The sequence below is a fragment of the Zalophus californianus genome, chromosome 5 (assembly GCF_009762305.2).
Source record: "Zalophus californianus isolate mZalCal1 chromosome 5, mZalCal1.pri.v2, whole genome shotgun sequence".
Classification (NCBI taxonomy): domain Eukaryota; kingdom Metazoa; phylum Chordata; class Mammalia; order Carnivora; family Otariidae; genus Zalophus; species Zalophus californianus.
This window is the reverse complement of record NC_045599.1, coordinates 153,411,971-153,438,835: the sequence shown is the minus strand read 5'-3', so window position 1 is coordinate 153,438,835 and position 26,865 is coordinate 153,411,971. Positions and strand designations below refer to the sequence as shown.

Genomic DNA, 26,865 nt, shown 5'->3' with positions numbered 1-26,865 from the left:
CCAAGAAAACAGAAGTGCTGTCTCTGCCCCAAGACACGGTGTCATGAAGACCGACACCGACTCCTGAAGAGAGTAAGCAGAGCAAGGACGCAGGTGACGTGACAGCCACTGGGCCCTGTAGTGCTGGGAGGTGACTCATTAGCATAAGTGAAAAAAAACCCCACCAAGATATCTAAAACACCATTAAAATCAGGAGTGACGTTGGGGCTGAGACCAGGGGCAGAGGTCTGTGGCGAGCCACTCCCATCCCCTGCCCTCAGGCTCCTGAGGTGCCAGAATCAGATGCCATGTTATTAAAGCAAGCCTCTTCTTGATGAAATTAGATGGATAAATGTGGAAAATAAAATAACAATCAGCCTAGATTAACGGAACTTGCTTCCTATTTGTTTTTTAAACATATAAGAATTTTATTTATTTTTTAAAAGATTTTATTTACTTATTTGACAGAGACACAGTGAGACAGGGAACACAAACAGGGGGAGTGGGAGAGGGAGAAGCAGGGAGCCCGATGCGGGGCTCGATCCCAGGACCCTGGGACCATGACCTGAGCTGAAGGCAGACGCCCAACGACTGAGCCACCCAGGCGCCCCCAACATACGAGAATTTAATTAGGCATTTAAATCTGCACATCCCTCTGTGTCACCTGTGACCAACTGCAACTAGATGAAGATCCATGTCACTGAAACCACACGGAGGCAAAAGGCCCGGCACGTGAGTGACCACGGGCCCAGGAGAAGGGGTCACCTCTTGTGAGGAGCCGTGTCGCACTGGGCTGCTGGGTTATGCAGATGGTCAGACTGCACAACAGAAACATAAGAGCTTGAAACCTCACTGGATCGGTCCCCAAGGGGCTTAAAAACCCTCTCAAGAGAATCCTGGAAGATGAGGCCCCACAGCGCCGAGCAGTAGCCAATCCCCAGATGAGCACCGAGCCCCTGGTGGAGCCATGTCGAGAAGGCCCCTGTTTGGATGGAGAACAGTTATTGTGTGATTGTATGCCGAGATGCTGGGGCCAGGCTTTGATGCCCCATCTCCAGCACTGGGTGCAAGCAAAGGTATGCACTTTTCACTATTTGTCCAACTGCATAGTTTTGAACACACTTGTCTGCACGCACGCTACTTTTCATAAGAACACATTCAGAAATAAAAGCCAAGAGATATCCACTGGTACACGAGGAAGAAATGAGCCTTTGGGCAGGGGACCCAGAGCCAGTCCCAGGAAGTCGTATTCTGAGGAAGGCAGAGAGGGAGCTGCTCGGAAGTGGGGACCTCCGGATGTGTCTGTAAGAGACACACCCACCAGCCCTCAGGTCCGAAGGCCAAACGGCACTAAACAGAAATGCGGGGGGAGTATGGATGCACCACACCTAACAATTCTCTCGAGATCTCGGAGGAATTCCAGCCCCAGTGAGACCGTGCACCAGGCAGAGCCAGCCTGTGGGTGCGGATGCAGGCCCAGAGCAAGCCCCGCGCAACGCCCCCCGCCTGCCGCAGAGGCAGCCAGCGACAAGCCCGAGGTGCCTACAGGGTGATTCCCGGGACCAGTGAGTTGGGAGACAGAACTACAGGCACAAGGGCAGCGACCTCCAGCCTTTGCCGCATCCTCTGTTCATCGCCCCCGGGCGGGGGGAGGGTGCCCTAGAATCTGAGACGGGGCAGAACCAGCCACGGGGCACAGAAGAGACTCTGACGTGAGGAGACGTGGTGGCTGGCATCAGAAGAGAGGCTGGGAGTCCACACTCTCCTCAGGCTGTGACGGAATCCAGGACAGAGAACAAGAACGCACGCTCGGAAATCCAGTATCTCACTGCACGAAGAGCCAGTTCCTGGGGAGCTGGAGGGCGGGAAGGAAGTCTCTGGAACATGCCAGAGAAAAAGGACAGCACCTGGGCAGGAAGGGAGCAGTTTCTAGGGCTGAAGACAGACACAGATCTTCAGCACATCAAGAAGCAGAACGAACTTAAGACAAAACGACAGACTCCTACAATTTCCTTGAGAACTTCTCAAATGCCCAAGGACAGAGAGAAGAGTCCAAAACTCAGAGAGGAACATGCAGGCTCCCCAAGAGTCACCGCCGAAGGTGCCGGCAGCTACGTGGCTCTGGGGCCGTAAGATCTGGAACCTATAGTTCTCTGCCCGGACCAGCTACCCATCAACATTGAGGGGAGAATGAAGACATGTTCAGACACAAAATGCACCTGAGTTTCTCCTGCTTGTCCTCTTTCTGAGACAAAACCTATGCTCCAGGAAATCGAGGAGGGAAAAATGAGAAAAAAGAAAGAAAAACCCCAAACCAGGCCCAGGAGATAGATCATGCCCAGAAGATCTGCAGGAAGGCACTGCATCTGGCAGAAGAGTGACTTGTGGGGGATCGGGGGCTCTGGGACTCTCTGGGAAAAGAGCGTAATTCCAGCAAGGCGGCGAGACCACGAGGGAGCAGAACTGTAAGGCTACGCTCAGTGCTCATTATTCTGTAGCAACAGGCAAAACGTGAGTCTGACTGTGATGGGAAATAAGGTTAAATGCGGTCATAAGGGTGGGGCTCCGACGCCAGGGGGCTGGTATCCTGGTAGGAGGGAGAGCAGAGCTTTCCGCCAGAGGAGGACAGCAAGGGGGCACCGTCTGCGGGCCAGGAACCGGGTCTGCCGGCACACGGGTTCCCGACGCCCAGCTTCTGGAAACTTCTGTCATTTAGGCCCCCAGCCCGTGGCACGTGGTTACAGTGGCTGGAGTTATGACATCTTCTAACCATGTGAGTTGGCCACAGGGCAGCACCCAGAGGACACTTGGTCTGCCAGTCAGGTTTTGCAAGAAGATGCTCCGGTTTTGACGCTACTTTGTGGTTTGAAAGTAACCTTGAGTAAATGTCTTTGGGAAATTGTGTCATTCTTCCTTTCATTGAAAACCCAAGGCTTTTATTTTAAGAGGTTTGAATGACACTAACTTATATTCAGCAAAAACCCTCCCTGATGGAACATCAATCTATTCAAATCCACACAACTCTGCACAGCATGGAATGATGTGCCTCCCTGCTGACTCCCTGAGGATTCTTCGGTACAAGCCTGCGGACTCTGAAACCCGTTGTTTCGAAACCCACTTCTCCCTAACTCCTGAGTCCCCAGATCAGGCACTTTGTCGCCGTTCCCCTTTAAGGGGTTCAGTGCTGACTGTCCTTTGCTTCCCCTGGAGCACCAGCCAGAGAAGGGCTGTGCGTGGAGTTCCTGAAATACTGCTGCGTGGAGGCCCTGAGGGCTGTGCATGCACACACATGCACACACGCATGCATCATATATATGTGCATGCGCACACACGCACACATCATATATACGTGCGCGCACACACACGCCCCCAGGGCACATGTGCCCACGCATGATCGCACACACACAATGCACACATGTACACGTGCACATGCTCACAACACACATGCATGCATGCACACGCACACACACATGTACACATGCATACTCGCCCACATGCACATGCATACGTATGCACACACATGCTCACACAAGGCATTACACACATGCACAAGCTCACACACCTGTACACACATGCGCATGCTTACACAACATACACATGGTACACTCACGTGCGCATATACACATCCATACACACAGTGCTTGGACACACATATGCACACATGTACACATACTTGTACACCTGCACAGGCAGGTACACATGCTCGCACAGTATGCACATGTGAACACAGTGCTGAGCAGTCTCCATGCACGCAGAGACCCAGAGTTCTCATGAAACCTCAGACGTGTCTATATCTTGCCACGAGGGCCACCTCTCAGACACACGCTAGGGCACACGAGGCGCCCTGAAGCAGTGCTGTTGGCACTAGTCAGCTGAGGCCCCGTACCACCCGAGCCCAGCGGAGCGTGTGGAGCTGGTACGGGAAACGGAGAACAGCCCAGAGTCCCACACTCCAAAAAGTGAATCCACAGGGGGATGAGTGAAGAGGGGGGGAGGGAGCCCAGCCCCTACACTCCCTTCCTCCCTCCCCCTCCCCCTTACACTCACCCCTCCATTCCCTCCCTCCCTCTACCCCCCCCCCCACACTCAGGACCCACTTCCTAGCACCCTGGAGCCTGGTGCTGCACTGGGGCTGGAGTGGGAACGGATCCTGGCCTGCCTTCCAGTCTTTCAGGGAGGAAGACCATGGTTCACTTGACTCTTACATGGTCTAAGAACGTGAACACCGTGAGGAGCGCACAGCCACGTGAGGAGTTCCCCGGGCAGCTGGACCGTCCCCAAGCATGGCCAAGCCACACGTCTCGCCGGCCCAGGAAACCCGCGAATCGAAATTCGCTGTCCTTGCTATGCACGTCACTGTTGTGCGTGCCCATGGCAGGTGCACGTCGGGAAAGCCGACCTTGAGGACACGCGCCAGGTCCCACCTGCCTCTCGCGGGCATCGTGTTCCTGTTGGTCGGATGCTTCCTAGGGAAGGAGGACTGAGCCGATCTGCTAAGCCCTAAAGGGCAAGGAGCAAATATTTGAGGCTCTGTGGGCTGCACAGCCTCTGCCTCTGTGAAGGAGGTCCTGGTGTGGCTCAGTTCCAGAAAAACTGTACATGTAAAAACAGGCAGTGGCTGGATATGGCCCAGGTTTAGGGGACCCCTGTGCTAGGCTGATGATATTTCTGTTTCTGCATCAACTGTTTGAGGACCCCGAGGGGTTGATGAGAGGCACTAAGGTGTGGACAATCGGCAGCACTCTGGGTTTTCAACAGAAACGACAACTTCTAAGATGCTGGAAATATTTATCAAAGTCCTTATATCTCTGCATCTTCATTACTAATGGTGTATACTTTAAGAACAGCTTTAGGGATAAACAAGAAAATATTCTGGTTTAATTTAATTTTCTGAGGTCCACGTTGAGTCTCTAGTTAAGATGTATTCAAAACATGGGATGCCTGGGTGACTCAGCTGAGCATGTGACACAGGATTTTGGCTCAGGTCATGGTCTCAGGCTCCTCGGACTGAGTCCCCAGCTCTGCATTCAGAGGGGAGTCTGCTTGGGATTCTTTCTCTCCCTCTGCCCCTCTCCCTGTTTGTGCTCACATGTGCACACGCTCACTCTCTCTCCCTCTAAAATAAATAAACCTTAAAAAAAAAGATGTATTCAAAACACGTCCATCTATAGATGGTCGTGCTTTATTAATATTCAACGCGTAAACACAAGGGAACTTCTGGGTCTATGAAGCAAGGGGGGGGCACTCGACCCTGCAGAGACCAGACCAGCACACCGGACGGACGCTGGCCGACACGCAGCCTTCCAGGGCCGGGGATGTGGAAACGCGGCGGGGAGCCTCTGTGCTGAGGACACGCCAACAGCAGCTGCGTGGCTGGCAGGACCCTGGAAGACACACCTCAGAGCAGGACTGAGGCAGCGGTGTGCCAGGGAACGGCACCAGCCACCCCCAGAGAGGAAGGAGGCATGTGGCTGGCAGTGTCCTAGATGGGAGAAGCTGCGGAAAGGAGGAAGGGGCACGGGACCCCGCGTGTCAGAGCACCTGCACACGAGTGACTTACTTCCGCCACGTGGCTGGGGGCTGTTCGGGTTCCCTGTCTGAGGACCCCAGCGTAGCGAAGAACGTGAAGGGCCAGGCGAGCAGCATCATGGTAACGATGAGTAGCAGCCGGATGGGGAAGAGCGTCAGCGTCATGAAGATGATCTGGAAAGACAGAGGTGAGGTCATTCCAGAACCATTCGCCGGAGAACTGGTCCTCTGGACTCCGTGTGCGAAGCCGGGCCCGGATCCGTATGGAAACGCGGCGCCCGCCCCGGGCCCAGGGCGCTGCCCTCACACGATAGTGGGGCAGGTGGCCCAGGATATCCTGCCAAGCGTCTCCGATCATGCTGCTGCGCCCCATCCCGCTCCAGCCTCAAGTAGCCCCATGTGGCAACGGCAAATGGACCATAGAGCTCGCCCGGACCCTAGAGCCCCGCAGCCCCACACCCGAGGCTCTCTCTAGCTGGGCCCAGCACACGCGCCCTGCTCTTCTTAGCTTCCCGAGTCCCAGCCCAACCCGGGATGCCTTTGCCGTGCTGAGCTGCCATGCAGGGGGCCAGCAGGTACGGAGCTGGCCAGACGGACTGTGGCCACGAGGAAGACCAGGGACCCCACGGGGCTCTCCAGCCCCAGGAAGTCACGGCAGGAGCCCAGCAGAGAACAGGGCTCAGCCAGCCCGCCTTCAAACAAGCAGCACTGGGGGCTTCACACGCCCCCACGGGTCTGGCTGGGAAGATGCCATGGGAGGGGCTCTGTGGGGATGGGCAGGCCCCACAGTGAGGGGGACAGCTGCAAACACGGGGTGGGGGCAAGGACGGACATGTTCGCCAGAGGGGCCAAGTCAGGGAGAGTCACGGTGGCTGGATGGCTGTGTCTAAAAGCAAGCACTCCGAGGCACAAAGCCATGCTCTGGTTCTCACCTGGGGTACACAGTCAGGAATGGTGCGTTTTGGGACAAACTTAATCTCAGGAGGTTAATTAGAAAACAGGGTGGGGGGAGGGATGACAAAACTTAAAACCTGCAAGGGATTTATGATCAATAGATGCATTTATAATTATTTGCAATAATACACACTTCAGAAATGCAGGGTTTTGATGCAGAGAGGGTAGAAAAGAGGCCAAGAGAAGGTGCACAGTGACATCGCCCAGCCGCTTGGCTGACCCAGGCCGAAGGGCCCCACAGCGGCTCGCCTGGCTGGGTCCCTGTAATCTGCACCTGAGCTGTGCGGACTGGCCCCACAGACCCTCCGTAGATTCTCCTGGGGCCTCTATCAAGGCTGCACTGCCCAGTGGGCATACGATGCAAGCCACGTATGTAATTTTAGACTGTCTAGTGGCCACATATAGAACATAAAAGGGGATGAAATTAATGTAACATATTCATGTATCTGACGCACTATCATTTCAGCACGGACTCAATACAAAAATTATGAATGAGGTATTTCACACTTTTTCATAACGTCTTGAAAATCCAGTGTTCACCTGATGCTCTAGCTCATCTTGAGTTCCAACCGCCCCACGTGGCCTGCAGCCACGCACGCCATCGTGCGGTCCTGCATCACCACACGACTGGCAGGGGACAGCAAGCCGGAGTGGCCTGGGCCTGTGCAGGCCTCCTCCCTGTCCGTCCGGGGCACCGCCTCCAGGCTGAGCAGGAGAGGCCGCTGATCGCATCTTGTGGGTGACGTTGGTGACAATGTTTCCTTTCAAGTGGGCGCTTACTCTAAGTTGTAGCAAATGTTCTTCCCTGATGAGAACGTACCTTCCCTCCCCTGGTCCCCTGGTTTTTTGAGAGTTGCGTTTGCTTCAGGTTGTGCTGTCCTCCCTGCATCCAGCGGGGAGATTACGGGGAGATTACGGTGCTCGAGCTCACTCAGCCCACGTACGCGACATGCCGCACCCACTGCGTTTCCAACGTGAAAGCCTCGGTCACAGTGCCGGCTGGCTACCCGCTGGGGCTTCTTTTTTCTCTGGAGCTGCTGAGTTTGCTTGCTAGCATGCGTCCGGGGGCAAGTCGGGGGCAAGCAGACGCACACCTTCCCCCTGGGTGGGCCCTGCAGGGACGTCCACACACCAGTGAGCCAGCTCTTCAGGGGAATTTCTACCAAGAGATATATCTATCTATCTCACTGCTGGTTTCTTCGCTTTTCTTTTCTTTTTTTTTTTTGTTTATCTAGATTTTCTACTTTTGCTTGAATTCATTTCAGGGGTTTTGTCAGAGAAAAACCTCTCTGAAAGTCCCCAGCAGATTTTTTTCCTCCCCCGATTACTTCCCCATCGTGTGTTTTCAGGATAATCGAATGAAGCTGCCCACTGCATTCTTCCGTGTGTTTACAACAACCCGGCCCCGACCCATCGTGTACTTGCTATTATTTGGGCCTCTAAAACTTCTCAGCCTATGTTGACAGATATTCTTCTAGTTTATTAATGTTTATTGAGCCAGTTTTGGATGTATTTACTGTCTCTACTGTGACCAGTTGGTCATATTAATTTTAGCTCCTACAGACTCTCTCTCACTCAACTCTAATGTCCCTTTTAACTTCTTGAGGCAAACGCCCCAGTGTTGTTTTCAGAAGTACCCTCTTTCTCAACAGTCACGCTGAGAACACACAGCGATGAGTGCGCAGGTGGACACGCGATGTGGTCCGAGAGTCACAGACCTACAGTGAACCGCGTGGACCCTGAAGGACGGGGCAGGAAGTAGCTCTACAGGCAGATTATGGAGTGCTGTGTCAACTGCCTGGGGAAGGCAAGCCCCCTCAGGAGCCCACAGGGTGCAGGGGGGACCTGCTTTCACCTGGCCCAGCCAGAGGGCCTGCGTGTTTCTGCCAGGCTCAGCCTTGCCCTGGAGGAGGGGAAACTGTCCCCAGAAGGGGCAGGACTTGGAAGGCATCATGCAGCCCCTTCCAGAACCTTCTGTGGGCTCTGACCACTCGTCCTGAGCTCCAGGCTGCCCCCTGGTTGGACCCTCCTGTTTTCCTGCACCTCCTGGCCCACTTGTCTTCATAGGCTCTGTGGCCCGTGTCCCCCCAGGCGCAGCCACTGGGCTCCCAGCATCCTCGCTGTCCACCACGCCCTGTGCAAACTGGCCCAGGGCTTGAGCCTGCCCAAGCACACTGTTTCCAGCCACAGGACAACAGCCAGGACAGCCGTGTCAGCCACGTGGACGTTCTCAAGTGTGCTGGGGCTGCGGAGAGACCACAGTCACCAAAAAGACGTTGGTAGAAAGTCCTGCTGGACTGGAAAACAAAGGGCACGGGGCAGATGAAAGGGAGCGGTCGTGCCGTCTCCAGGCAGCTCGGCTGAGCACTCACAAGGCACTGTAATTAGCGGCAAGGCTGGCCTCGGTGCTTCCCTCCCCCAGGGCACCACGAGCACCTCTGTTCCTCAGCCGGCCTGGAGGGCAAGCCTGCGGAGTTACAGAGCCCTAGGATCATAGTCGCCAGGGGGAACGTGCAGGGAGGCAGGGGGTGTCCTGTGGAGAGGGCAGAGCTCCGTTTCCCACAACCCAAATAAGAGCCAGCTCTGTGCCGGACACTGACTCAGACCCCCGGCCAGGGACAGCCCCTGGGATCCACTCCCACAGAAGCCCCTCTCAGAGCCAGGAGGTGGGTCGGCAGATGCTACCTGTGCAGGCAGGGATGGATGGACAGCGGCGTGGGAGGGGGCAGGCGTGGGCGGGAGGGCAGGGGCCTCGGGGACAGAGTGCTGGCCTCGCTCCCAAGTGATGGCCCTGGGTGGGGGCGGAGGACGAAGCAGCAGCATCGGGGGAGAACGCTGCAGACCGAGCAGGCAACGCGGGACCTGCGTCTGCGTCCCCTCCACAAAGCTCCCACTGCCCCTCAGCAGCCCAGTCACCCTCAGAAGCACCAGGTCAAGTAAACCGTGTGCTCGCTCCTGCGAGCTGAGGGTTTGCAACCCTGTTCTAGGAGAACCTACATTCAGACTCCCTGGCTGAGCGAGGTTATGTGCCTTGGAGGCTGGCTGCGATACACTGTCCATCAGGAAGCGGATTACCGTGAACAGACGCGGACACACAAGCTCACGGTTCCTCTGTGTCATGGAGCAGCCGTTCTAACCTGGCATGCTCCATCAGGAGTCCCCAGTGAGCAGACCCCGGTGGGGACCCACCAAGGTGCAGGGGGAACATCACGGCTGCCTCCGGGCTCTGAACGCCATTCCCTGCCTGAAGGAGCCAGGACTCCTGAGCAAAGCCAATTCCAGGCCGGGGCAGAAAATGTGGAAGATGAACCAGGACAGCGGGGGACAGTGGGGTACAGCGGAAATCAGGAAGGCGGCCAAGGCCCCTGGACTCCGGAGACCCCCCCGGCAGAACCACTAAGATCAATGCACTGACGGGAACTTCACGTGTGCTTGCACCCTGCGTCCATCACCCCGGGCGCACATGCACGTCTGCACACACCCCACCTCGCTGGTCGCCTTTGGAGGGACGCAGGCTCCTGAGTGTGATGCTGGCCCACATGGTCTGTCCCATGAGACCGTCCCTCAGGGCAGCCACGGGGGGGATCCGGGAGCATTCCCCACGGGCTCCCCAGAACCTCACGGCTCACGCACACCGGTGTGAGGGAGGGGCCTGCGCACACGGAGACAGGCACGCACACACGGGCCGTATGTGGAAGGCCCACAGCACAACCCAACAGAAATGGCATCTCTTCAGTTCTGGATCAAGGACCACTTCCCAGAAAACATGGAAGATGAGGGGAGGCAATCGGCAGACCAGGAAACTCTCCAGGACAAATGCCCCAAATACACTGGAAGGGGCCGTGCAGGTGAGCGTGTGTGAGGCCGTGGGGCTGGTGGGGCTGATGCATGCACCCGGCTCAGCGCCCGTGTGGGGATGCAGACTGGCTGCCCGCACCGTCACGTGTGGGGCTGGCGGTCCTCCTCCTTGGGATGCAGATACACCCCGGAGCATTCGTGGCTGAAATGGTGAAGTCTGGGCTTTGCTTCCCAGTCACTGTGGGTGGGAGGAGAGTCGGGTGTCCGTGAGACCAGAGCGGCCATAGGCTGGTGACTGCTGCGGTGGGGACGGTGGGCACAGGGCTCATTACATTTTCTCTGCTTTGGTGTTAGGGGCTGAACTGTGTGCCCCCCTCCCCAGGACCTCAGAATGTGGCTGTATTTGCAGCCAGGGCCTTTAAAAGGTGATTAAGGTAAAACGAGGTCACTAGAGTGGACCCTAATTCCATATGACAGGTGTCCTTCTAAGAAGAGATCAGGCTACAGACACATGCAGAGGGAGGCCTGTGTGAGGGCTCCTGGAGACATGGTGTCTACACGCCGAGGAGGGAGGCCTGAGGAGGAACCTGGAGACTGGACTTCCAGCCTCCAGGACCGGGAGACAGAAACGCCTGTTGCTAAAGCTGCCCACCTGTGGCGTCATCCTGCCTGAGCAGATGCACCGGTGCATGTCTCCAATCTCCTGTGATAAGATGCAGAAAGGACAATTCTGGATCTAATGTAAAACATTCACCAATTCACAGTGAATTCACTTAACGTACCGTCTGGAACTCTCTACCAAGGGCACCTCTGGTCACAATGGCCAGCTCAGACGCACATGGCGGCCACTCCCTCCTCTCTGCCAAGACCAGTAACGTCGTCTTCATGCGAGCAAGTGCCTTGTGTTTCACAACCAACACGTAACCACCGACAAGCTATTTAAGAGACAAAGGCCCCGGGAGCACACACAGGTCCCCAGTGTCTCCACCTACACTGTCCCTGTGCCCGGTGGGTCACTGTGGTGACATGCATCCTTGCTGGGAGTGGACATGGGTCCACGCTGTCTCCACCCACGCTTGTCCCCGTGCCCGGCGGGTCACTACGGTGACATGTGTCCTTGACAGAAGTGGACAGGCCGGCCATGCACCCAGATGCCGTGCACCCCAGAGCGCACACACGAGTGGCGCCATCCGAGGGCCCCCAGCCAGCTGTGAGAGATGCTGACACAGAATCTACAGGCAGGAGATGCCCAAGGGGAGCGCGAGGGGGGTCAGTGTGACCGCTCTGACAGGAAAGGTCAGCAGCCTGAAGGCACATGGCGAGCACCGGGCCGCGCGGCGGGTGCTGGCTTCATGGCACTCGGCTCGGTGGCGGTGGGGGTTCCAAAGCCGGTGTGCTTTCATCGTGGAAAAGAATAATTATCGCGGTTCCGAAGGAGAGGGAAACACACTGACGACCACGCTGAAGAGAAATGCATTCCCCACAGGGTCAGAGAAAACGGGAGCGCGGGCACAGAGGGGCGCCGGCTGGCTGCGGCCGGCCGGACAGGGTGCGCAGCCCAAGCCCAGGCCAGCGTCTGAAAACTCCGCTCACACGCGGTCAGTGCTCTGTCCACCCTCAGTCCCAGTGAACCACTCCCGGGGGCTGCTGGAGGACACGGAGGATCGGGAGCCAATGTGGACTGCCGGAGGTGCCGGCCCCTACGTGCTGGGTGGCCAGAGCTCTGCAGCGTCGCCACGGGGAGGCCGGGTGCTCCTGAGGTTCTGGGGATGGCCTCGGGGCCAGTCCTCCCCCACAAAGCCATGCGTCAGGGTGCTGGACCCTCCACACCACAGGGGACGACTCGGGCACAGCCTGCGTGTGTCACCCTGGCCAGCCAGCAGGCCCGGTCCAGCTCCCCGCGGAGCGGCTTGCGTGGGTGTTGCCGGTAGCAGCAGGGCTGGGTGTCGCCCAGGGGTGCCACCAGGGGACAGTGAGCCCAAGGTCACCTGTGACAGATGTTAGCAGCCAGAGGGAGGACCTTCAAGGTCCTTGGGGCACAAGGATAGATCCCGAGGTGACCACGACGCAGGGACAGAAGAGACAAAACAGGGCTCCTATCTTCACATCACGTAGATGACAACATTTGAAAGGCAGGATTTTCCAGGATGGCCGGTGGCCTGAGTGAATGCCCGGAAGGTGGACAATCACTAGCAGGGGTGGGTCCTGAGGAGGCGGGGGAATGGAGCGATCAGTGGGGGTGCTGCACGCACAGTGAACATGGGGGGCCCTGGCGGGACCGCAGGCACCCTGAGCTGGCACTGAGGGTGCTCAGACTCCAAGTGGGAAGGACAATCGGTACCCTGACCTGCGGGTCCGCCCACACCCACCAGGATGGGTTCCCAGGGCCGAGGAGGGGAAGCTGCAGACTCCTGGGCCCTCGGTGGCGCTCCCAGCCCAGATGCGCACAGCAGGTGGAGTGGACCCACTGTGCACAGCTGAAGGAATGCCTTAGAATCAAAGTCCCCGCAGGGCTGTGGTTCTGGGGGTAATACGACAGAGAATCCACTACCCCCGATCAGTTAAGCCACCCAGACAGTGTGTGCGCCCCGTGGCAGAGCAAGATGCAGGCGGGCAGCCCGGCAGCTCAGCTGGGGTCCGGGTCCGTGCAGCAGGACAGGCTCATCTTCCGAAACAAGCCGCACTGGGGCTCAGGGGTGGAGGGAAGACACCCTGGTTCCTGGGGCTGGGTCTCATGACTGCCTCAAACGGCCCCCAGGAAGGTCAGTCTGGGTACCCCAGGCTCTTCCCGTGAGGAGATGTGGGACGAGCCTCATGGGTTCTGCGGAAAGACGGCCACGTGAGATACACACAAGGAAACTGTACCTGCGGGATCCATCTTTCTCTCTGGCTGTTGCATATTTAAAAAATCTAAAGCAAGTTGTTTTTCAAAATCCTGACTTAGAACAGACAGAATATTCTGAAACTGGGAAGCCACAGCCCAACGCCCGTCACTCAGCCTGGCTTGGGCAGGGAGCAGCTCCAAAGAGCCTCGGGGCGCTAGTTTCTTCCTCCTGGGGCCACGCTCTGCTGACACAATGACAAAACAGACACAGGACTTGTCTTCTTTCTAAAGAGCTTGGGAACAGCACGGCAACGGTCAGAGGAGTGCCATTGGTGGCTGGCACAATCCAGCACTTTCCCGCACAAACTCCCGGCCGCAGAGCCTGGGAAGGAGCTCCAAGAGCATCAGCTCTGGACCCAACACCTCCCGGTGCAAACCCAGCAAACCAGCCTTGGAAGACCCATCCCACCGCTCCCCCAACTCCAATCCGCAAAACACCTCTCCTAAACGTAGGGTACACTGGGACGCGAACCCTTGCACAGGTTTGTCTGGGATACGGAATAGCTTCCTATCTCAAAAGCAAAGAGAAAGAGCCTCGTTCTCAACAGTGGCTGTAAGCTCTGCCATATCGTCACACACGGCTGCCCGCGAAGAGACGAACCAGAGCAAGGCTGGAAATCCGAGGTGCTGACAGCGCGGGGAGGTGGGGACGGCTGCCGGGAGCAAGGCCCCGGGTGCGGGACAGGTCCGTCTTCGCTGGGCACCCCATTTCCGGGGCAGCCGGGCTTCTGCGTGTTCGGTCATCCTATTTAATCCTGTGTCCACTTCACACTGGACTCCCTCATCTTTTTCTTGCTAACATGTGAACGTTGGTCTTCTTGCCCCTGGTCTTCAGCTGTCCCACACTCTGACGTCGTGTGTCCACCTGTGTGACTGAGGACCCTCTCCTGCCAGGACCACAGTCACTGCTACGCACAAGCTATTTTTTCTCAGCTCTCCCACTCAAATCTAAAATTAAATAGAGTGTTGCTAAAACAGCTATTTTTTCTTTGAACCTGCAAGCAACCCCGACTTTCCCTGCATGCACGCGGTCTCTGTGTTCAGGAGCTTTCAAATCCCATCTGGGCACATGCGGCCAGCCTGGAGTCTGGTGCAGGAGAGTGTCCCTCAGAAACTCACTCTGAACGTACAGATCTGCCGCACGGCCCGAGCACAGCCATGTTCCTAGACCAGCGCACCTACCACCCGTCACACAGCTGATGGCATGGTCCACACAGGAAGCAACACCTATGCAGCTCCTTATGGGATCAGAACTGCCCTGCAATCAGGAGACCCTACACACGCACCCTTATCACCAAGGGAGACACACCAGGAACCCCACCGAAACCACACAGTCCTTCCTCACCTGCCCCTTGGCCAGAGTCTGAGGGCCCAGGGGTGGAGGTCTGTGCCTTCCAGGGGCTCGGGCCCAAGGCCAGCTCTGTCCCCCAGCACCGAGGGTTTCCCGGGGTCATGCCTGCAGGCCCCCAGCACAGGGGAACCAGGGCCCACAGTCACAGGGTCACAACCACAGAGTGATCAGCGCGGAGGGCAGCTCAGGCCCCCCAGGCAAACAGAGCAGGGACCTCGGGGCGGGGGGCCAGAGGGGCCTGGGCAGGGCACTTGGTCCACGCTGAAGGGCAGACGAGCTATGGAACCTCCACATGAGGGCCTGGGAGGTGCACCCTTGGGGACGTCAGGAGACACCTGCCATGTAGACAGCCTCAGGGTCTCCAGGGAGGACCAGCAAGACACTGAACGGCGAGGCTGGGCCCCAAGGCAGGGGAGGGACAGGGGTGTGAGGCAGCCAGGAGGTGCGGCGGGCCAGGTGGAGGACAGGCCCAGGAAAGCCCCCGGCCTGCTGAGCGCTGCGTCCCCGCGGCACAGGTGAGTGGGTGAGGGGTGGACAGGCTTGGGGGCTGAGAGGAGGACTCCCAAGTCCCCGCTGCACCCACCACTGTCACCACGGCCTCTGCCGCGGCCGCCCTGGTCCCCCGGTAGGAGCTCAGCCCTCGGAGCCCTGGCTGGCATGGGGGGAGCGCAATGCGCCCTCTGCTAAAGACCCCGCTCCACCCGAGCACCCAGAGCCCTGGTGCTCCTAATACTACTACAAACGCAGATTCCTGCCCCGCCCCCGCCAGTCTGGGCATCCCCAAGGTCCTGGCCCCTTGCCACATGAGGGTTCAGGCTACCTGCACTGTAGCCAGCAGCTCGGGGCTCTCACCCAGGGCTGTGTGCAAGCGGCGGCAGCGAACAAGTTCACTAGGTCAGCGAGCACGTGCCAAGTGCCGACCACAGGCCAGAGCCAGCGCGGCTCCTGATGACCAACCGGGGCCTGCAGCTGGCCTGGCCCAGAGCCCCGTGGGCAGGGCAACAGATGCAGCCGCCGGCTGGCCTGGGGGCAGAGCTGTGTGGGGAGCACCTTTCCTTCAGGGAATTGAGAAAGATCCCTAACAGCTGCTGGGGTTGAAGCGAAGAGGAAGTGCCCGGAGCAGGGCCCTGGGGGGCAGTGGGGGGGAGCTGCTGACGCCCCTCCCTGCCACCAGCTGGCCTCTGGGCTCCCCTCGCCCCTCCCCTCGCCCCTCCCTGCCACCAGCTGGCCTCTGGGCTCCCCACTTGTTCCCTATAAAATCACATTTCCTCAGGGTTTTCAGGACTCTTCAGCTGGAGACCCTGTGGTCTCTGATTCCAAGCGGCTGCTCCCGCAGGCTCCAGATGTGAAATCCCACAATAAGCCAAACTGCAGGCCAAAGGCCCTTCCCTGGCTGCCCACTCACCCCCGAGAGCTTAGCACCCAGCAGGGCCCGCCTCTCTTGGCAGGTGCTGAGAACGGATGGGACAGAAGCAGAAACACAGCCAAGAGCAGGAGTTCCGGGCCGGCTGCCCCACTCCAGGGACGAGGCTCAGATCCAACGCAGGAATGGGCTCCAAATCCCTGCTTAGAGATTGCAGGCACCTGACCCATTCCCACAGGCATCTCGCCTGGGGGCCCCGGACACCCAGGAAGCACAGCTGCTCAGAAAGGGAGCTTTCTAGGCACAGACCTCCCACCTGCAGAGACCAGGAACTGCAGAGTCCCAAAGATGGGCAGAGAAGCTCAGGCTCTGAGCAGGGCTGGACGGGCCGCTCTGGGGGGGGGGGGGGGGCAGGTGCAGGGCCCACACCACAGGCAACCTGGTGAGTGGAACAGAAAGGCCATCCCAGGGGGCACAGGCTTTTTCTTGAGAACACCCCCACCCGAGGGGATGGGAAACACGGAGGGAGCGGGAACAGGGAGGGAGAGGTGCACAGACCACGTACAGAGAAGGACCTGCCTGGTCCACTGAGCAGATGATCCCCACACACAGGCTCAGAATGGCCCCGGTGGAGGGACCACCCGAGTTCCCGCGCTCAGGCGAGCTCCACGGGGCCATGAGCTCATCTGTTTACTAACAGTCAGTGCTTCTCCCGGGCTGCTAGGAGCCGGAGCCGCTGGCTGTGGTCCAGGACAGAGCAGGTCCCTGCTCGGGGCTCACGGTCTGAGAAAGTGAGGCACTCCCTCCTCCTAACTGCACATCCTCCCAGGTTTCAACCCTCTCAGCTTGGGGTGGTCCCCGCACACAGTAGGGTGCGCGGTTAGCGGGCAGCTGTTTACCTTCGCTGGTGCTTCAGTCAGCAGGGGAAGGGGGAATGGGGGGGTGCAGAGGTGCCTGGTGGGGCCCCTGGGGTCGGCCCTTGGGGCAGGGATCGAGGAGACTGAGAGAACCCCACCAAGAACTCCCCCCTTCCCCGGACAGACCCTGCCCCCCACAGACCCGCTCACGCTGACAAACGCAGCCAGGCTGTGTGGCCCTAGGAAATCCCTTATCTCCAGGGCCTTTGGCACAGTCTGAATAAAAGAATCTTGAAATTCAAGCGCTGTGGCATTCCCAGCTGCTTCCATTTGTTCAGCAAATCCCAGCAGAGTGCCTGTGGGGCCCAGGAGAACAGCATCTTGAGTTGCTCGCCAAGGGGGCCCCTCCAGGAGCAGTCCTGCCATGTCCAGACCAGCTGCAGGTGCTCCCACCTGGGCACCTCCTGCCCACTCTGCTCTCCGACAGCGCACCCCCAGCACGTCCTGGCTCAACCTCACCCCCAACTGCTGGCTTCACCCAAATGCTGGCTCCAGGCCCCCATCTGCGGGAAGCTCCTAGGGAACATCCAGGCCCTGCCCCCCAACTGTAGGGAGCCCCCTAACCACATCCTGCCCCTAGGCCCCAGCTGTAAGTACCCCTCCAGCCGCGGGGAACTCCCCAGGGCACCCTGGCTCTGACCCCCAGCCGCGGGGAGCTCCCCAGGGCACCCTGGCTTGACCCCCAGCCGCAGGGAGCTCCCCAGGGCACCCTGGCTCTGACCCCCAGCCGCGGGGAGCTCCCCAGGGCACCCTGGCTCTGACCCCCAGCCGCGGGGAGCTCCCCAGGGCACCCTGGCTCTGACCCCCAGCCGCGGGGAGCTCCCCAGGGCACCCTGGCTCTGACCCCCAGCCGCGGGGAGCTCCCCAGGGCACCCTGGCTCTGACCCCCAGCCGCGGAGAGCTCCCCAGGGCACCCTGGCTCTGACCCCCAGCCGCGGGGAGCTCCCCAGGGCACCCTGGCTCTGACCCCGCGGGGAAGTTCTTGGCCCACCAGTAACATCTGTGCGGTGAGAATGGGCCTGACACTAAGCCTGTGGTAGGAGCCTGAGTAGTCAGCCCCGGCCAGGGTGGTCACTCTTCCAAGTACACCGGGGATGTGCGGAGCAGACTGATCCAAGTGCTCCTCAGCACAACGCAGGAGCACAATTAGGGTGGAATGGGAGGGCATGGGGTGGCGGCTGCTGACCGGTGCACCTGGGTGGGGGCAGGAGGCGAAAGTGGTCCTGAGTGCTCGGGGTGAGGGAGCAGGAGGGCTCCGGGCTTGGGATGTGCTGAGCTGCAGTGGCCCGGGAGCCCCCTCGAGGATGTGGAGCTAATGAGTCCCATGGCACAGGGATTCCTTCCTACTGACGATTCCTTCCTACCGGTGAAAAGACCCACGTATACAGGGAGGGGGTTCTGCTCGGCTGTTGGCCCTGCACGCAGGACCATTCGGGGCCTGGTCCAAACCAGCCCCTCAGCCTTGGACCCCTGGCTGCGGGGCCCCAGGCTCACTTCTGGGGGTGCCGGGCATGGAGCAGAGACCCTGCTGGGTGGGCACACTGGTCCCCACCCCCCAGACCTCAGGGACCCTGTGAAAGCCAGCTCTGCATCCGTATCCTAGGGGTTTGGAATATCAAAATCGTGAAAGACGTTTTAAGATTTCATGTGGCAAGGAGCATTTTAGAGAAAAGAAATCAGTCCTCTGGCCCTCAGATGGAAATGCGACTTCTGGGGGTAGAGGCCAGGTCTCCAGCACCTGCGGCAGCTCCTGCACATGAGCGGGGGACGAAGCCAGGGGCTCTGCGCAGGGCAGTCCACGGCAGCTGTGTGGCACATCGGAGACACTGGGAGCCGCAGCCGGGTGCACGTTTAGGGACAGCGTTTAACGAGCTTGGCAACACCTCAGCTCGCGAGGCTGGAACGTGGAGCAAAACCGGGAACGTGCCGATTAGTTATGACACCGTAAGACGTGGCTCGAAGGGCTGCTTGGTGGCCGGGCTTGAGAAGGTCAACACTGCAATCCCACAGACACACACTGTCTTCTGGGCTAATTTTCATAAGAACAACCTCACTCAAGGCTTACGGGACACTAGAAACATGAGAAACACCAGTCTGGGAAAGGTTAAGGTCACCCTGACACATCAGAGCAAGCGCGTGAGGACTGGGCGAGGGGCGAGCTCAGCCCCGCCGCTCTGGGGACCGCAGCACTGTGTCCTGGCTGTGCCGGCTGAAGGCCCCAGGGGCACGAAGGGGCACGAAGCGGCAGGAAGGGGCAAGGGCAGAGCAGTTGGCAAGGCACTGGTCTCTGGTCGGGCGGCGCAGAGGCAAGGCTTTGTGAAACATGATTCGTGGGAGCCGTGCTCAGATTCACAGGAGCAGAAGGAGCCCGGGGCACCTTCTTGGACCTCCTCCAGCATCTGGGGCTCGGATGCCCACGGGGATCGGAGCAGGGCAAGCTCCCTCCTCCTGCAACTGGGCGCTTCAGTGGCCGCTTTCAGGGACAAAATCCTGATTTTCTAAAATGAGAGATAAGACTGATAGTACTTTACTCAGTACTAATAAATTTAAAAAAATGTAAAACACAATTGTGTGTGTGTCTACACTTGCGTGCGTGTGCACAAACACACACACAAGACCTGTGTATAGACGTTAAAGACCTGTATTCCAGGACACAAGAGCATGGAGTATGGAAAGTCAAGTCTTTCCAACCCTGGGCCTCCCCCCGCCCCCTCCACACTAGCCACAGTTAAGTTTACAGGTACACCCTTCTAGAACATTAGAACCAGATGTCAGGAAGCTCTTGGTGTGTTAGAAGAAAAAGCCAGTCCCCTAAGAGCTCACCTGTCCTGAGCCCTGAGCCTGCCTGGGGGCTCTGGGGACTGCATTCCCTGGACCTAAGTCTCCCTACCTGGGACTCAGGGACATGACACACGACCCTGCACCCACCTGCCTCCAGGGCTGCCACTGAGCGACTAGCACGGCAAGGACACGGGAGAAATGCCCCTGCACCTCACTGGGCTACACGCGCACCAAGAGAGGCGGTACCATCAGGCTCCCAGGTTGTCAGAAGGAGGCAGGGCACCTGAGGCCTGGGACCTGCCCTGCTGCAGCCAGCCCTCTCTGTCTTCCCATGGGACACACGCTCTCCTGGAAGCGTGATCCCCTCTGGTTTCTACTGCCACCAGCCCCTTCAGAACACCAGCTTGGAGTCAGGTCATCTCCCCACATGCCCCTCCCTCCACACTCTTGGCAGAGTGCTGGGGTTGACAGAGAGCTGTCATCATGAATGGACACAGGGGCAGCAGGAGGGCTGGGGTGGGTGCCTGGGAGCCTGGCAGGTCAGAGAAGCACGTGGAAACCAGCGGGCCTGGAAGTCTGCGGGGCATGGGACTCCCTGCCCGAGAGGGGCCACACCTGCTCAGGATGCAGGCTGAAACCGGAGCACCTGCTGCTGCTTTCTTTCTTTTAATCAAAACTCACACATTTGGACAGGAACTCAGAGAAAAAGATCATCCACTTCTGGGTAATTAAACTGCACTCAGGCCACCTTGCAGGGCTGCTGGGCTGGAGTCTGTCCCTGCATTCAACCTTCATGATAATCCTCTCTGTGGATTTAACTGGGAAGGGGGGGGCACGCAGCAGCATCCTCCCACAGAGGACTCACTTCCAATGTGTACAGGAAGCTAGACCGCTTTCCAAGAAGTAAATTCTCCCTGGCACTCGTCACTGGGAGTTCAGAGATGGGGCAACATCAGAGCTGGAGTTGGGATGCACTCACACCCGGGGGTTCCAACAAAAGTACCCGAAAAACCCCGGGGATAGAAACTACTTTATGACCCCCAAAACAGCAAATCACCACACGACTACCCAATATGATACTATAAGTTTTTCCTATCTTAACGAGTTATTTTCTGTCCAAAGAGATGCTTAAGCTCCTTGCTAAATCTGCAGTTAAATGACAGATGGACTGGTCATTAATCTGCAGACAGCGGCAGCCCCTCCCCAGCAGCAGGTGAACACAGGCACCCTTGCTGGTTTAGCCTAACTCAGAATTTAGGGGAGTTTCCGAGCAGCCCTTAGGTGTCTCAGTCATTGCAGGATTCATTTATTTATTGTTTTTGGAGGCCGACTTTCTTCGCTTGGGCAGGCTAGTTTCCTCTGTGGAAACCTTAGCATAGTGTATTACGTAAAGGTAAAAAGCTTGCAGAGCCCTGCTTGCGAAAAGCAAAATGTTTCTGTGGAGCAGAACTGGAACTTAGCAGTTAAAAGCTCTATACCCTGGACCACACACTGCGGATAACTGAGCAGTAACCACAGCTCTGTTATGAACACATAAAATACACCACGATTATTCTGATGAGTATCTGACATGGCCTCTGAAACACTGCAACAAGGTGTATGCAAAGTATCCCTCCCTTTCCAGGAGGCTAAAACATTCCACCCACCTGTTCTTTTTTCTGAATGTCTCCAGAAGCTGCCCGCCAACATCTAAAACCAGAATCTCCGCCTCACGCTGAAGAAGAGCCCATTAGAAGCTGCTCTAAACCCCCAATTTACAATCCTGTGCCCCTTGCCTGAGGGGTGCGGGGGATTTCTGGCTCTGCTCAGACATCCATCCCTTCTGCATGTTTATTCGCTCAACAACTAGCCGAGTCTCTACAGTGGACCCCATTCAGACAACGAGCAGTTTGTGGCAGGATGGACCTGGTCCCTGTCCATCCCCAGTAATGGGGGAGGGGCTGTAAGCATGACAGGGATGCAGGGGCAGCTCCCAGGGAGGAGGGGGCTTCCTCCTGCAGGTGATATGTCACCCAAGACCTGCAGGAGGAGCAGAGAGGCCAAGACAGAGAAGGCAAAGGCAGGAAGACACGGGGGAGGCGGGGCTTGGAAGCCACCTGGAAGAGTCAGGGTCCCAGGGTCACCCTCAGAGGGTTCAGAGCAGTGCGGGAAGAAAGGCCTGTGGACCACAGGAGTGATGGGGGTGGGGGCTGGTGGGGGCACCATTCAGGAGCCCAGAAGAAGCGGCTGTGCTCCTAACCCCTCCACAGTTGGGTACAGCGGCGGGCAGGTGATGAGTTCAAGTCTGCAAGCAAAGGAACGCGGGGAGGGGGGTGTGTGTCGGCAACACCAGGGGCGGGCAGATAACGGTGTCTGTCTCCAGACACACAGAGACACAGGGGACAAGGCCCAAGAGAGCTGACTGGTACAACCTTGCTTGTTCATGTCACTAGACGGGATGCCACCCTCCCCTCCCTCCCCTGTCCCCAATCTTGTGCCTACCCTTTCCCTCTCCCAGGAGGGTAACCAAGCCCACCTAGAGGATGCTTCAAGAAAAGCACACAACCCAGGACAACACCACCAAACTTCAAGAACTTTTCACTTTAATATGATTTCGGAAAAATAACTTTATGCATTAAAGAAGAATTTCAATGTCACCCCCAAAATGTCTGGCTACTCTCCATCAACTGCACAACTGTTAAAATCCTAAAGTTGTGCCTGCTTCTATTACAGTTTTGGAGTTAAAAGAAAGGCAGTGTTGTGAGCAACATCTTACAGAAATGCAAACATAATGCACAACCAGAGAGCAGGAATGTCAATGCTGAGGCCCAACACTGCCCGGGAATTAGTCCACCAGGTGTGGGAATGTTTCCCACCAGGTCAGGGAATAACCCAACCATGTAGGTCAGGGAATGGACCCTACCAAGTCAGGAATGACCCCACCAGGTCAGGGAATGTTCCCACCAGGTCAGGGAATTACCCCACCAGGTGTGGGAATGTTTCCCACCAGGTCAGGGAATAACCCAACCATGGAGGTCAGGGAATGGACCCTACCAAGTCAGGAATGACCCCACCAGGTCAGGGAATGTTCCCACCAGGTCAGGGAATGTTTCCCAGCAGGTCAGGGAATGTTTCCCACCAGCTCAGGGAATAACCCAACCATGTAGGTCAGGGAATGGACCCTACCAAGTCAGGAATGACCCCACCAGGTCAGGGAATGTTTCCCACCAGGTCAGGGAATAACCCAACCATGTAGGTCAGGGAATGGACCCTACCAAGTCAGGAACGACCCCACCAGGTCAGGGAATGTTCCCACCAGGTGTGGGAATGTTTCCCACCAGGTCAGGGAATAACCCAACCATGGAGGTCAGGGAATGGACCCTACCAAGTCAGGAATGACCCCACCAGGTCAGGGAATGTTCCCACCAGGTCAGGGAATGTTTCCCAGCAGGTCAGGGAATGTTTCCCACCAGCTCAGGGAATAACCCAACCATGTAGGTCAGGGAATGGACCCTACCAAGTCAGGAATGACCCCACCAGGTCAGGGAATGTTCCCACCAGGTCAGGGAATAACCCAACCATGTAGGTCAGGGAATGGACCCTACCAAGTCAGGAACGACCCCACCAGGTCAGGGAATGTTCCCACCAGGTGTGGGAATGTTTCCCACCAGGTCAGGGAATAACCCAACCATGGAGGTCAGGGAATGGACCCTACCAAGTCAGGAATGACCCCACCAGGTCAGGGAATGTTCCCACCAGGTGTGGGAATGTTTCCCACCAGGTCAGGGAATGTTCCCACCAAGTGTGGGAATGTTTCCCACCAGGTCAGGGAATAACCCAACCATGTAGGTCAGGGAATGGACCCTACCAAGTCAGGAATGACCCCACCAGGTCAGGGAATGTTCCCACCAGGTCAGGGAATTACCCCACCAGGTGTGGGAATGTTTCCCACCAGGTCAGGGAATAACCCAACCATGTAGGTCAGGGAATGGACCCTACCAAGTCAGGAATGACCCCACCAGGTCAGGGAATTACCCCACCAGGTGTGGGAATGTTTCCCACCAGCTCAGGGAATAACCCAACCATGTAGGTCAGGGAATGGACCCTACCAAGTCAGGAACGACCCCACCAGGTCAGGGAATGTTCCCACCAGGTGTGGGAATGTTTCCCACCAGGTCAGGGAATAACCCAACCATGGAGGTCAGGGAATGGACCCTACCAAGTCAGGAATGACCCCACCAGGTCAGGGAATGTTCCCACCAGGTGTGGGAATGTTTCCCACCAGGTCAGGGAATAACCCAACCATGGAGGTCAGGGAATGGACCCTACCAAGTCAGGAACGACCCCACCAGGTCAGGGAATGTTCCCACCAGGTGTGGGAATGTTTCCCACCAGGTCAGGGAATAACCCAACCATGGAGGTCAGGGAATGGACCCTACCAAGTCAGGAATGACCCCACCAGGTCAGGGAATGTTCCCACCAGGTGTGGGAATGTTTCCCACCAGGTCAGGGAATGTTCCCACCAAGTGTGGGAATGTTTCCCACCAGGTCAGGGAATAACCCAACCATGTAGGTCAGGGAATGGACCCTACCAAGTCAGGAATGACCCCACCAGGTCAGGGAATGTTCCCACCAGGTCAGGGAATTACCCCACCAGGTGTGGGAATGTTTCCCACCAGCTCAGGGAATAACCCAACCATGTAGGTCAGGGAATGGACCCTACCAAGTCAGGAATGACCCCACCAGGTCAGGGAATGTTCCCACCAGGTGTGGGAATGTTTCCCACCAGGTCAGGGAATGTTCCCACCAAGTGTGGGAATGTTTCCCACCAGGTCAGGGAATAACCCAACCATGTAGGTCAGGGAATGGACCCTACCAAGTCAGGAATGACCCCACCAGGTCAGGGAATTACCCCACCAGGTGTGGGAATGTTTCCCACCAGGTCAGGGAATAACCCAACCATGTAGGTCAGGGAATGGACCCTACCAAGTCAGGAATGACCCCACCAGGTCAGGGAATTACCCCACCAGGTGTGGGAATGTTTCCCACCAGCTCAGGGAATAACCCAACCATGTAGGTCAGGGAATGGACCCTACCAAGTCAGGAACGACCCCACCAGGTCAGGGAATTACCCCACCAGGTGTGGGAATGTTTCCCACCAGGTCAGGGAATAACCCAACCATGTAGGTCAGGGAATGGACCCTACCAAGTCAGGAATGACCCCACCAGGTGCGGTAATGTTTCCCACCAGGTCGGCGGAATGGATTCCCCGTCCCCCCCCCCCCCCAGAAGCCCTGTAAGAAAAAGGACAAGTGTGGGGCCCCACCGCTTCCCGCAGGCGTCCATCCCTCAGCCAGGACCAGGGGACTCCACACATAACACGTGATGGAAACTGCACACCGTTGCCTCCCTCGCTGGAACCGGGGATGCATAAAATCGATTCCGTTACAGACGAACCCCCAAGGGAGCCTCCCCTGCACCCTCCCCAGAACACAACTTGCAAACGCAGAGGCGGAAATCCTGCCGAAGGAAAACCTTCACACGGCTCGCACTCCCGTCTCCGGCCTGGACTCAAATGACCAACGAGGTCCCACACATGGAGCTCATCAAGTGACCAAGTCACATCCAGGGGGAGCCGCGCCGGTCCCTCGAGGGGCCTGAACGCGGCGGGAACGGACGCGGGACCCGGGGACCGCTCGGCGCGGAACGCCAAGGGAAGCGGGTGTGGCGATCCGGGGATCCGGGAAAGGGGGTGTGGGGCCGGGAAGCACGGTGAGGGCCCCGGGGATGGGGTGAGGGCAGCCGGCCGCAGGGCTGGGGTCGCAGGCCGCTGGAAGCGGCGGAGCGGCCGCGGGGCCGGGCCCGCGAGACCCCTCCCCAGCCGCGCATCCCCGTCCCCGGCGGCCCGGCCTGGGGCGGGCACCCACCTGGGCCTTCCGCAGGGCGCTGAGGCGCAGCTCGTGTACGAAGGGGTTCCGCCCCGGGGGCGCCAGCCGCGGCGCGTCGCCGGCCCCCACGCTGGAGGCGGCGCTGGAGGCGGGGGCGGCCCGGGGACCGCGCGCCCGCAGCCTCATGGCCGCCGCCCGCCGCAGGGAGCGGGGCGCGGGGCGCAGAGCGGATGCGGAGCCGGGCGCGGGCCGAGGATGCGCGGCGGCCGCGGCTGGAGGGCGGGCGGGCGGGCGGGCGGGCGCGCAGGCGCAGGCGGGCGGCGGCGTGACGCGAGGGGCGGGGCGGGCGGGCGGGGGGCGCCGGCGGGGCGAGGCCTGGGCGGGCGGGGGCGGGGTGTCCTGAGAGCCCCGCCCCGGGAGGCGGCCCCGCCCGCGCCTGGCGCCTGACCTCAGCTCCTGGGGGCCCGCAGGCGGTGGCGGGGGTCCTGCACCTCGCGTCCAGAGGGGCGCCCGGGCTGTGGCGGCGCGCCTCCCGCAGTGGCCGGACCGCGGGGACCCTCAGGCCGGGCCTGTCCCCGGCGCAGCGAGGCCCGCCAAGTCCCCCTCTCCAGCAGCTCAGGAGGTCTCTGCACAAGACCCCCCACCTGCCCGAATCCCAGGGGACACGAGGAGCCAGGCCTCACGTGTGAGAGGCCAGCGCGGACTCTGTCGAGGCTCCACTAGGAATGGGCCCAGACAGCTGCTGCCTTTTTCCTCCTTGCCTGTCCGCGCTGGGACCTCACGTGGAAGGCGGAGGGAAGGAGGTTCTCCCTGTGCTGCCCCTGGTCCAGTCTGGGCCAGCCCCGGCTGCGAGCTGTACCAGGAGCCCCTGAGAGCAGCCTCTTCCCAGACGCAGTGTCCAGTCTATCTCGGCCCCCGCCCCAGATGGTGGGACCAGGCACGAGGGGTGCACAGAGGCATTTGCTGACTGGCACCCAGCGTTTTGATGGGGTGTGAATCAGATGATTCTTTCTCGTGGCCTTATTACCCTAGTTCATGGAATTACTCCCTTGCATGAAGGGGAGACATTTGGGGATCCCTAATTTGTGGCACAGTATTATTAACTAGGGCAAAAGTGAAATAGTTCCTTCATCAAAATTTATAAGTTTCAGACATTTACCACAAACTGTATGTAGTGAGAGCAGCTAAATTTCTGTCCTTGCCTCTCCTTGTGACCCTGACTGGCAGGAGGTGGGGCTGACGCAGCCATGGGTGAGGAAGGACAGCTTGGACACAATCCAGCAGCCCCTTGGTTCACACCCGGGTGCCTGAAATCATGAGGAAGTAGTCCACACTTTTCGTGCATTGCCGTGGGACACTTGCTGTGGGACTGCCTGGTCCTGGCGTCCTGAGGACACCTGTGCCCTGTGAGGCTCCCCAGCTGTGCCCCTGCTCGGGCAGCA

The 26,865-nt window shown here is 58.5% G+C and overlaps 1 protein-coding gene across 1 annotated transcript in view; it reads right to left on the bottom strand.

The window, feature by feature from the left end:
* The window catches only part of LPCAT1 (lysophosphatidylcholine acyltransferase 1), a 47,051-nt gene extending 21,415 nt beyond the window's left edge, over window positions 1-25,636 (bottom strand). The window contains exons 1-2 of the mRNA XM_027606314.2: window positions 25,463-25,636; window positions 5,540-5,682 (exon numbers count right to left, since the gene is read on the bottom strand). Coding sequence (XP_027462115.2) covers window positions 5,540-5,682; window positions 25,463-25,609 — 290 coding nt within the window. The 5' untranslated portion in view covers window positions 25,610-25,636. The remainder of the gene's footprint in view (window positions 1-5,539; window positions 5,683-25,462) is intronic.
* Between the last annotated feature and the right edge of the window lie 1,229 nt (window positions 25,637-26,865).